Source organism: Lycorma delicatula, chromosome 8 (genome assembly GCF_047948215.1).
Source record: "Lycorma delicatula isolate Av1 chromosome 8, ASM4794821v1, whole genome shotgun sequence".
Taxonomy (NCBI): Eukaryota; Metazoa; Arthropoda; class Insecta; order Hemiptera; family Fulgoridae; genus Lycorma; species Lycorma delicatula.
In genome coordinates, this window is record NC_134462.1 from 64,018,223 (window position 1) to 64,031,350 (window position 13,128).

Sequence of the window (13,128 nt, forward strand, 5' to 3'; positions counted from 1 at the left end):
TAGTCTTTATTTGAACTTCAGCTAAGCTTCATAAAAAAAATTATGAAGTCTTTTAATTTGGATTTTATAAACATCTCCTGCAAATTAATTGTATAACTAATCATGATATAAGGTCAAGATATCTATTATCTAATGCTTCTGTTAATTGAGCTCACATATTCTTTATAAACCTAGTTAAGAAATTAATTAAAATTTTGTAAAAGTTTTCTAAAGAAAATTGTTTTTTTTAGAAACAATATTACTTTAAGGTATATTTTATTTGAATTACAAGTTCAGATACATTACTTTATTTGAAAATCAATACAATGTCTTACTTTCTGTCCAAAAAAAATAACCATGATTAAAAGTTTAAATTTCAGTATTGTAGGATCTTGTCAAACTCATTTTTTCTAAAATTTTGGGCTTCAGGTAGCTGGGCAAGCTAATTTGATGCTATATTTATGAAGAAAACAACTAATCATCTTTAAATCAAATTACTGTTATTTCATTTCTCTGTATCAGTTTATATTGTTACATGTTTGAAGTGAATAGTTATTTATACTTAAATCATTATTTTTTTCTATTAAGCCTCTGTGGACTTAAGTCCATTTTCAAACAAAAATTTTATTATGGCTTTCAGTGAAATTAATTAACTCTTTGTTACAATATTCTTTTTTTTATTTCAGCTTAAATACCCTTGTTGTATTTGGTGTATAATTGATGATTTATAATAATTAAGTATAATTTTTCATATTAATTTAGAGCTCATGTGGTATATATATATTTTTTTTTTAATTGGCATTGACTCAATTGCCATTTGTCACTAATAGTACAAGTATGTTATAATTTGTTTGAAGTTAAAGTCTATTATACTGTTTTTCTCTTGTATGTTTGTACAAATACATAAACATGGCTTCTACAGGTATTTTTTTTATTATTTTTTTCAGGTAGTTTTTTACACTTTTTCATATCCAAATATTCTAAAAGGTGATATTTCCATGATGAATTAATCCATCAAGAGAATTGACATTTAATATTGTCATAGTTTATTGTCACTTTTTATGGTGACATGGTTCATTCAGATATTTATTAAAACTATAGAAGAAATTATAAAAATAAGATCATTAGTTGAAAACATTTCAGAATTTGTTGTTTAGTGGATTGTTAAAATGAGGTATAATTAGAAACCCTGTTAGCCATGACCTTGCCAAGTACACCATTATGTTACATCAGGCTGTTGACGTAGTTTTTTATCTATGTGCTCTTAAGTAGTACTGTCACATTATTTTTAAATGCCTTGTTTTCTTTCTCTGAGATAAGTTTGTAGTGCAGAATGAAGCATAATTATTTTTACTTCATTTTTGTATCTAAAAGAAAAAAATATTTTCATCCAAAATGGTTGTGCAAACAAACTTTTTTTTTTATTTAAGAAAATTAAATAATTAATAATAACTGAATGACTGAAATGCATTCTAAAGATTGTACTTTTATCAAAGTTTCAGGCAAATATTACTGCATACCATTTTTAAAAGGCAGTGTTTTTAATTTTAGTAAAAAAAAGAAAAGAAAAATGTCAGGTTTCATGTTAATGGATAGGTTTTTTTTTTCTGTAAAAGCTTCTAGTGTGTCATTTTATTTATTCATGTTATTATATTAATACTGTAATTAAACAGATGTTCCAGAAAAGTGAAAATTTAAAAAAATAAATTTATACATGATGATATATAAAAAATTTAATTTAAGAACTGCAAACTCTAAATTTATGTCTTGAATATATGTGTATGTAGACAGGCATTCTTAAATTCTCTTAGAAATTGGACATTACAATAGAAATTTTTTTGATAACCTTAATTTTGGTTTACTTGATGTCAGTAGTGCCGACATTAGTTTTTAGGTGTTTCCACAAAAACAAACCTCATGCTAGCTGCTAAGAGGATCTTCTGTCATATAGTTACTATCAATCTCTTACTTGTGATGTGAACATCAATATAAACGAGTTGCAATGTAGAGAGTAAAATATATATATTATAGAAGTCACAAGGCTTTCTTAAATCTAAAAATAATTAAGGCTTAATAACATTATATCACATGTTGCCTTGTTTCTGTGAGGTAGGCATTAGTGAAACTGATTGGCTAGTGAAAATGAAATTTGTTCATTCTGTAGCAAAAAATGTTGATTATTAACAAAACCATACAGATAGATGTGAAATGTCATCAGTCATCCGCAGATTATGAATGAAATACTCATTTCCATTAATTTTTCCATCATTTATTTACTAAACTTTTTCAAATTATTTAATTACCAAGTTGTAGGGATAAACTTTAAATTTGGGTTAATAGAACTTTTAGTCCTTGAATAGAATCTGTATCTCTCAAATGATGCAAAGTTTAAAGATACTGAATGGTGATAAAGTGAAAGTTGTGGACGTCTTATAAAAGCAGTTCTATCAGAATTTCTATATCCGGCTCAAACTGCTTACAGGTTCCATTTTTATATAATCAACTCTGTCTCTTTTTCAAGATTTTAGACCCATATATTAATTTTATGAGCTAAAGGAACCCCCTGATTATGTTCATATTTGAATTAAGGGTAAATTCTCTCTGCCTAAGCGTAGAGTGTTTTTTTGTGAAATCCTTTCTTTGATTATGAAAGCATATTGTACACCACTCCACTGTAATATACTACAATAATTAAATGGAAGAAGTTAGGTAATGATGACAGTGGTAATTTCAACATTCCAGGCTAGGTATTACAAATTAAAAAATTTCCTTTCTCTGAGACGCTGTGTAAATTTTATTTACTTATGGTTTATTTTGTATTATAAATATAGTATGATAGTATATGATGCTATATTGCAATGTAGTTATCACTTTGTTTCAGCTTTTCACCATTTCAGCAATTTAGTTTTCACCATTTTGCTAATCATAGCTTTTCAAGCATTTAGTTATTTTATTTTTTGCTTTGAAATATGATTTATTTCTATTTACTTAGTTTTGGTTTTAATAATATGTATTACGCTTTAGTTTCCCAGTATTTTGTGTGTCATGCTAGAACATTTTATTAACACAGAAAACTCATGATTGTTTTCTTTTTTCTTCTAATCCAATCTATTCAGTCACTATGCTTTTGAGTACACAGTTTTTTCAGATATTTACAGCACTTAATTTATTACAGACTAGAGATTAATTGAATAGATTTTAAAAGACATGAAAGCAATCTATGTGTTTGTGAAGTCACGTAGTTAAAAAATGATTAGTTACTGTAGTTAAAAAAAAATAATATCCTGTGACTAACATTCATCAGAAAAATGACTTTATTTTAATTTTATTTCTCATAAAACTTAGAAAAGTATACTGATGTAACAATCCTTAATAATGAAGCTAATATTCATATTAAATAAAGATAATTTCCAGAAAAACATTTACACCATTGCCTTGAGTTCCTTTCAGGGTTTATATAAAAGACCTCAATCAAGATTTAAAAGTTGAACTATGGATTGGCCTTGGCTAAAATTATTATGGGCCTTATGTTTTTTTGATAAGGATGGTTAATTACAATTTTTCTGAAATTCTCATCAATTTTATCTGTCTTTTACTCAAAACGCAGAGGAGGTTTGGATTAGTTATGCTTGGTTCCAACAAGATGATCCCACACTGCAGTGTATTGTATTGACAGGACAATGATACACTCATGTTGTGTTTCTGATCGGGTCAGATCATCTAAAACGGCTTTTAGCCTTCTCAGACATGAAATTAAATGAGGTCCAACAGTAAATGAAAGTAACCTCACCAAATTGAAACAATTGAAATTTTAGTTAACTACATGTTCTCCAAGTATTTTTGAAACCAATTTTAAAATGTTTTAAAACAAATTGAAATTTGTTCTGAACTGTGCAAGTGTAACTAAAATTGCTTTCATGTCTTTTAAAACTGATTCTAATAATCTCCTATTTGTAATAAATTAAGTGCTGCAAAAGTCTCTTAATCTGTGTGATCAATGCACAGTGACTGAATGGATTGAAACAGAAAAAAAAGTTTTGGCTTGTGTTTTCATTATTAAATAATAACCATGTTTCATAAAAGAAAAACTTGTGTTATTTTGCAATAAACATTAGGTTTATATTATTTAGAATTAATGCACCTCTTTTAAAAAATTAAAAAATAGTTTACTAATTCTTTAAAAACATAGAATACAGTTGCTTAATTGGCTATTCATATGAATTGTTATAATTAATTTGATGTATTCACGCTTAATTGTAATGTAATTTTTTAAAAATATCAATTGCAGAAAGAGTTGGTGACATAGGACAGAGTTCTGAAGCAGCAGGTGATGGTGAGGCTGAGGGTGAAGCCAGTGAAACAATTAAAGAGCTATCAGATGATAAAAAACTTGATGATGAAGATAGCAGAAGTGAAAAGAAGCACAGGAGAAAGCACAGGTTAATTTACATATTCATTATAGTAATTATCTTTATAATGTCGCTGAGTAAAATTCTTACATTGCATTATTAATAATTGATAGTAGTTACAGTACATTCTGTAAAATTAATATGCATTTATTTGTGTAAAATATTTAGGTTCTTTGTAGTACGCAAACCACAAGTAAAATTAGTTTTTTTTTTAATGAAAAACCAAAAAACATTTTTGCCTGCAAGTCATTTGCAGTCATATAATAAACCCACATTTTCCTTATAAAAAATGAAAACTCTAAATCCCCTCAAACTATAAAATTACAATAATTTACTTCATGGTTAAAGAAATACCTAGAACTTTTCAAGTTTAATTTATTTAATAATTCTGAAAATTTTGTGCTTTGAATTATGATTTCAGTCAACTTTCTGTATTAACTTAGATTTCATTCATCTCAGGTAGACTTGCTACTAAAAATGTATATTGTTAAACTCATTTTGCTTAATTTTTCTTTTTTTCTGTTGGGAGGTGACTGAAATTCAGCAATAAAACCACAAATTTTCAATTTTTTGTTAGCAAATAATTTCTTTGATGTTTTGTTCTTACTTTAGGATATTTCAGATGTTATTACTTATAATATTTCTTTTGATGTAAAATATTTAAATGACACTGAACAAAAAAAAAAAAATTAAGTATCTCTTGGTAAAGTTAATATAGAATTTTTTTTGTCATTTTATTAATTACAATAATTCTTTTACTTACTGATGACAGGTTTATTTATTTGTAAAGTATGTATTTATAGAACCAAAAAATTATAATCATTGAATTGATATTAACTGATAATTGAATATTTACTCCAACCACTAAATTTTATTATATCCAAATTACTTTAACTAAAAGCATCTATGTTTTTCCATTTATATATTTTTAAATTGTTAATAGATGTCCAGGTTGATTTTGCCGTATGCTTTTTATCAATAACCTTTTCTTTATGGTTATAAGCATTTTCTTTGTTAGATGCCTCAATTATTTATTAAAATATTAATAATTTCAGAATATTAAAAATTCATTTGAAAAGTGGCTTCTGAATAAAAAGTATTGTTTGAACTTTTCTGTTTCTTGGTTATTATTATCGTATATAACAGAAGTAAAAATATTACTGTAGTCAGAAAAATTACTCTTCTCAGTTTTTGTATATAAATAGGTGTTCAGTAAATTTTATTTTTATTTTTCTTACCGCATCTGATTTTTTCTTGATTATGATTTTTCAGGGTGAAGAATTTAAACCTTTTGAATTTAAACATATTGAATTAAAATTTGTATTTTTTTATATTGCTTTTCTTAGTGCTGAAATAAATATTCTTCATACTTTACTGGAAAGATAGTGGTTACTTTAAAATGTTTTTAAAAAGTAACTTTTTTTTCAAATAAACAAATATTAATTATTTGTTTAAATTATAAAAATATTGTAATTCAGATTTTTTTGATTATGGATATAAACGCAACATGTTATACACGCTGAGTTTTGTCACTTGAATATAAATATCAAAACTCAGGATGTGTGAGTATGTTTGTGTAACATGCTTGTTGGATTTCTCTCTCTCTCTCTCTCTCTCTCTCTCTCCATCTCTCTGTCTGTGTATGCATGTGTGGATGCCTGCCCAGTGATAGGATGATAGGACCTACTGAACAGTACTACTGCATTAAGTTTTGCCAAAAGCTTATGACACCACCAAAGTAAAACAATTTGTAAAATTGAGCAGGTTTTTGGAAATAACTACAGATATAACACAATTGAAGAATGATAAATACTAATTGAAAAGTAGTTGAACTTCACTTGATCGTGATCAGTCATCAATAGTAAAAAAATTCACCAAAAATGATTGACAAATATTATTATCAAGAGGTTTTACAATTTCCTTTTTTTGATATGATCTGGCATAAGAAATCAAGACACATGGTAGTTACAAAACGGGCAATTGAATTATTACAGTGGTCCCATCCATTTTTTGTGTCCGATGCAGGATTTCTTGATCAAAGCTCAAAATTTCTCTATTTCATCAGGCTTGTTACCCACCAGACATGGCTCCTTGTGATATGTAGTTGTTCCATAACTTAAAGGTACCACTGAAAGGCTCCTGATTTGAGATCTAAGAGAAAAAAAACACTACAGCAAAGCTGATACCATACCAAAAGAGAACTTTCAGAAATTTTTCCAGCTATGGAAGTAAACTGATTAAGTGTGTGGTGTCACAAGGGGTTGAAGAATATTTGAGTAAAAAGCCAATAAGTAAGCTATTTTGTTTTTCTCAACCTATGGTTTTGAGTAGATCTCATATTATGCAGTCAGTGGTACGTGTGTCATCCAAAAAATGAACCCTTATCCCATGCATTTTTGTAAGAAATAAGATTTATGAGTATTTTGTAATAGTATAATTCCTAGGAAGATCATGATTCCGTATTGAAAAAATAAATGAAGATATTAATCTAATGAAAATTTTGATTGAATAAGAGTTAGATATAACTTTTATTTGAAAGGTTAGGTTTAATTTGATAATAATTTGTACTTATTCAGAATTCAAACAATTTAATGTTATATTTTAAAAACTGTTACGTCTTATGTTTTTAATTCTATTGATAAAATTTTTATAATAAAATTTTCTGATCCATGTTAATTTAACAATGTAAGGGAAGTGGCCTTGGGATTAAGATAAAGGTACAAGATGATTTAAATTTGTGATAAAGTTGTTTGGATAGGCACAAGCACATATTATTATTATTATTTTGTTGTTATAGTACTTATTAATTTTAAAATTAATTTATCTTTTTTTTATTATAATGTTTCTTGTTACATATTCTTTTATTGATTTATGTTATCTTCTTCCACTCCAGCTCATAATTATGGATACTTGAATATGTTTATATATATATATATTAGGAAACAAACAGAAATAAACTGTTTTAATCATGAAAATTGCTAATTGATATTTTGCCTTTTTTCTAGATTTTTTCTTTATTTTTACAAATATTTCTCATCATTGTTGAGTAATTTATTAATTTATATTTTTTTTTATGTTGTAGACATTTTTGAGTTCACTAATTTCTGTTGCAATTTTGGTAGAAATTATAAATGTTTACCTCAAATTAATATTTCAGAAAAATTAAAAAAAATGAGCCATTATTATATAAAGATTAAAGATCGGGAACTCCTTCATGTGTGTCTTAAACAAATCTGTAATAAAATCTTAATAAAGCGTTTGTTTGTTAATATTTTACTGCACTTGACTAAAATAATTTTGGTGATTATGATGCTTAAAAGAGATGTTACATTACAGCAGGTTACAGTTCAGTTGGTTGTCTGAAAAGTTTTGAGCCTAACATAGAAAGATGTATTTTTTCTGTCAAATATAGTTTTATTTTTCAACAAAGTCTTCTTTCAAGTCGATACACTTTTTCCAGCAATACTTTAACCTCTTTAACCCTTCCAAGTAGTAGCTGGCATCTTTCTCCGCAAAATAAGTGTTTACATATGTGATAACCTCCTCTTCTGATGAAAATCTCTTTTCTCCAAGCAAAACTTTAAGGTTAGGAAACAAGAAAAAGTTGCTTGGGGCCAATTGGTGAATATGGATTGGTCAACCAATTCAGTGCAATTTGTGATTTTTAACCATGCTGACCTCCGAGTGTGAACAGGTGCATTATCCTGATGGAAAAGCACTTTCTTTTTCTTCAAATGTGGTTGTTTTTTTTAAATTTCTGCCTTCAGCTTGTTAAGTAATGATGCATAATACTGACTTGTTACTGCTTTACCCTTTTGAAGATAATTGATAAACAAAATTCTGTTACTATCCCAAAAAACAGTTGCCATTACCTTCCCGGCCGATGGAACCGTCTTTGTCTTTTTTTGGAGCAGGTTCACCCTTTGCACTCCACTGTTTTGATTGTTGTTTCATCTCAGGAGTGTACTGGTGGATCCACGTTTCATCTACAGTTATGAATCAACGCAAAAAATCTGACTTGTTTTGCTTGAACTGCTCCAGCAGGGACTTGGAAATGTTCATTCGAATGTGTTTTTGGTCCAGAGTGAGCAAACACAGCACTCAAAAAATAGCAGATATCTTACGCATATCCAATTCTTCAGTTAATATATGACATATACGTTCTTTCGATATGTCCATAACCTCTGCTATATCTCTATAACCTTAACTCATCGGTCGTCCAGTACCATTTGGTGAACTTTTTCTATGATATTGGTGGTGGTTGCAGTTTTTGGTCATTCTGAACACATCATCACCCAAGCTGATACGACCATGTTTAAATTCAGCTGTCCATCATTTCACACTGGCAAATGATGGGACAGATCTGTGTAAACAGCATCCAACTCAGTTTTAATTCATGTAGGCGTACTGCTTTTCAAATGCATGTTTTTAATCATGGCACAATATTCAGTTTTTTACAGTTTCACAAAAACACTCGCAATGATTTACTCAAACGATTATCAAACAGCAACTGAGCGTCCAAAATGGCTGAAATTTTAGTCAGTAGCTTTTAATGCACGCACGAATACATTCCTTAACTTTTATTGACAAGTGCTGCTATCCATGATGAGGCTCAAAACTTTCCAGACAACCCTCATATTTCCTCTACACCACACAACTGAGGGATTGAGTGACCATCTTCCTTAGTTAGGACGAGTCTGTTCTCAAAAGGCTCTTAAACATCTTAGATAAATGCATTTCTACAGCCTATAGATCAGCTAGTGAATATAAACTTGTTGATTAGTGATGTGCTGCTTATATTTGATAAAGTTCTATTACCATAGGAATTATGGGCAAGATTGGCAAAAATTACCTCGGTGAGCTTTGGAATATCACTTTGAATGGATTTATTCTCACGAATACATTCCTTAACTTTTATTGACAAGTGCTGCTATCCATGATGAGGCTCAAAACTTTCCAGACAACCCTCATATTTCCTCTACACCACACAACTGAGGGATTGGGTGACCATCTTTCTTAGTTAGGACGAGTCTGTTCACAAAAGGCTCTTAAACATCTTAGATAAATGCATTTCTACAGCCTATAGATCAGCTAGTGAATATAAACTTGTTGATTAGTGATGTGCTGCTTATATTTGATAAAGTTCTATTACCATAGGAATTATGGGCAAGATTGGCAAAAATTACCTCGGTGAGCTTTGGAATATCACTTTGAATGGATTTATTCTCATTTTATTATCCTTTTGTGGTTAAATCATGCCTTTTCCTTTATTTTTCCATCTCTTCTCTTATCTTTCACATAAAGATCAAAAAGATCTGCTGGATTCGTTTTGTGTTAAAGTTGTGGGGGACCTATAGAGTTATTGTGTCTTTGGTAACTGTATAGTTTGGTGGACTCAGCTCTAATAACGGGGCTGAGTGAAAAATCTTGATTTCTATTTTTTGTATTTTAAAAATTCTTAACATGGTGTTAAGTTGGCTTTTTTTTATAAAACAGCCCTTTACCCTTTATTCATGTTGGCCGTTATTCAGGTTTTAATTACTGAAAGAAGTAAAACATTTACTATAGTTCTTAATTCCTTTTAATGCATACATACATAGAGCAGATGGAATGTAGGTTTGTGGAAATTGCTTTTTACTAGCATTTTGCATGTGTTTTTTGCTCTTATGCAAACTATGATCACTATAAATTAGTTATAATATACTTCTATCAGTTATATTTAATTACATGTTTTCCATTGGTAACTGATAAAAAGTTACTAGCATATGAATGATATACCATATAGTTGACGTATTAAATAATGTATTTTTTTGATACTGTAATAATATTATATTTAAGTTTGACAAGAATTTTGAAAAATTGGGGATATTACACTAAACATTTAAAATAAAATCTCTGAGGAAAAAAATTTACTGATGATTTTATTATTATTATTATAATATGCATTTTTCTATATAAGGACAAATATTACTTAAATTTGTTTGAAATATAAAAAAATAACATTAAAAAATAAATGTTTCTAGATAAAGTTGTACTGCTAAAGTACTGATAAGTTGTACTGATAAAGTCGTTAACTAACTTGAAATCCAATGATCTCATGATTTTACTGAAATTAATATTAAGATTCATATTATTCCTCTGTGTTGTTAAATTATATTTAAATGCTATTAAATAAACCACCCAGAACAGAATATTGAGATAAGACATATCTTACCGTAAGTTTTGATGAAAATACTGTCACTGGATCCCACATCCTCAGTCATGATTAAAATAATTCTCTTATTGCATTATAAAAATAAGAATACTAAAGTAATGAAAATTGCGTATTAATTTAAATGAGTGGTGCTATCTATTGCAGTTTTTATAAGACCATCTCAAACACTACCCTGACGGTTTAACAAATTGAAATTTTGTTTGTGTTTATATATTTTATTGTATTTTCTAATATACTTAATTTTATGCCATCTTTACTAATTTATAATATTTCTAAATTAATGTTAATATCAGAAATGAATGTTTATTGTTTATTAGATGATGTGTGATATTAGATAAACCTAATTTTTTTTTTTTAATTTCTATAAAATTTAAGTAATAGTTTTTAAAGGATCTATTTGTTTTTCCTGTATAAATAGCATTACAATCATTACATTTATATTAAAAAATTCTTACATATTGTTTATCTTATTATTATTATATTTTTAAATATTTTATTTTATGGTTATTAGGTTTGTATGCTAGTTTAAATATTTCTTTATTGTAAGTTTTAGTAATGTTTTCAATGATCTTATTAATGTATAGATATTTTATGTTTTCTTTTTCATTCTTTTATGTCTTATTATGTATTGTTTGTAAGTTAATTATTTGTTATTGTGTCTTGATAGTTGTTTAAATACTATTAATTAAAATAGTATATCCATCCATTTTCAACCGCTATATGTTTCTTTCATTATTTAAATTTTCTTTATTATTATGTACATATTGTTCTAATAATCATATTTATGTAAGTGTTAATTTTAGGAGGCCAAGGGTGATCTGATTATTTATGATTTATTTTACTATTAGGTTAGGTTTTCTATTTATTGATGTTTCAATTTGGTTGCCCTTGTTTTTTTTTTGACATTGACATTGACATTAAATTATTTAACATTCTATTATCTATTTCAAATGTGAATTTTTAATTTCTGTTGTAAGAATTTAAGTTGTTTAACATTATTAGATGTTCCTTGTTTATTAAAAGAACATCATCAACATACAGTATCCATATTAAATCTTCATTTGTATGAGTGATGCCATGTATTAATTTACTCTCAAAATCCTGCAAATATATTTATGACATAATTGGTGATAGTGGAAATCCCATAGGTAAGGTACTTTTTTTATATATGTCTATTATAAAATTAAATGTAATGATTGGGGTGGTATTTATATAGGAAAAATAAATAGATCCTTTAAAACTAGATTTCTTGAACATTATAGAAATTACAAAAATAATAAATTAGGTTTATATAATAAGGCAGACCTAATAAACAATAAAAATTCTATTTCTGCTATTAACATAAATTTAGAAATATTAGAAATTAATAAAGATGACATAAAATTAAACATATTAAAAAAATATTACATATATAAATACTAACAAATATAACATATATAAAATTTCAATTTGATAAACCATCAGATAGGTTTGAGGGAGACGGTCTTATAAAAAAAGAGCAGCACTCATTTCAATTGATACGCAATTTTCATTATTTTTATTTTTATTATGCAATAACAGAATTATTTCAGTCATGACTGAGGATGTGGGATCCTGTGAAATACTTCCATGAAAAATTAAGGTAAGATATATCTTATCTCAATATTCTGTAATAAGTGGTTTATTTAACAAAATTTAAATATAAAGTATTAACTATCACTACAGAAATTATTTTTAACATTAATATCATGTGATACGTTTATCACTTATGTTTTTGAAATACAGTTTTTTAATATTTTTGTTAATAATAACCATTTGTTTCATTTAATTTTAAAAAGCATTTTAATAAATATTTATTCGCTATAAAAAGGAATAGTTTACATGAGGTGTACGTTTTCCCAGTGTTTATATCATGTCTTGTACTTACTTAATATGATTTGACAGAGATTAGAAGTTACTCTATAATACTTAACTGTCATTTGATATCTTGGTTCAGTTGTTGCATAATGTCTTATTTCAATACTTCTGATTGTCATATCTTTGCATTTAATTCTAGATAATGCACTTGGACATTTCAGTTAAAATAATAATTTAAAGTACAGAATTTATTATCAAAGTCATTTTCCTCACGTGTCATAAGCCTACCTGAAACTAGCTTTTTCAGTTCACTCTTGCAGTCTTTCAGTTTAAAATTGATTCAAATTTCTCATTTCTTAATCGGCATATCCCCACTAATTATTCTAGTAAAAAAGCTCATTTTCAAACTTCAAGTTTTCTCTTAATCCTTTTCTTATCTTTATAATATGATTTTTTTAATCTTTATTGTACTGTTCATAGAAATCTAAAATTATTTCAATGATTCATGTGTATTTGAGTGTTTTATTTCATTTAAAAAATATGAAGTATCAATATCTCATTTTTACGTTTTGAATTTTGCTTTTTTTATACTTGGCTTATTAATTCTAATGTTACTTTAATAATATAATTTTATTATTTACTTTAAAAAATTTAATACTGCAATAATTTTTATGTATATTTTTATGCATT

General features: G+C 27.1%; 1 protein-coding gene and 1 long non-coding RNA gene across 9 annotated transcripts in view; one reads left to right on the forward strand and one right to left on the reverse strand.

Annotated features, from left to right (window-relative positions):
* Window positions 1-10,704, reverse strand: part of LOC142329420 (uncharacterized) — a 34,009-nt gene extending 23,305 nt beyond the window's left edge. Inside the window, exon 1 of the long non-coding RNA XR_012757494.1 lies at window positions 10,603-10,704. This is a non-coding gene — a long non-coding RNA (uncharacterized LOC142329420). The remainder of the gene's footprint in view (window positions 1-10,602) is intronic.
* The window catches only part of Ae2 (anion exchange protein Ae2), a 406,977-nt gene that overhangs the window by 321,028 nt on the left and 72,821 nt on the right, over window positions 1-13,128 (forward strand). For all 8 annotated transcript variants that reach the window (XM_075374014.1, XM_075374019.1, XM_075374018.1 and 5 more), the window contains one exon: window positions 4,268-4,418. In XM_075374014.1, the coding sequence (XP_075230129.1) occupies window positions 4,268-4,418 (151 nt within the window). The remainder of the gene's footprint in view (window positions 1-4,267; window positions 4,419-13,128) is intronic.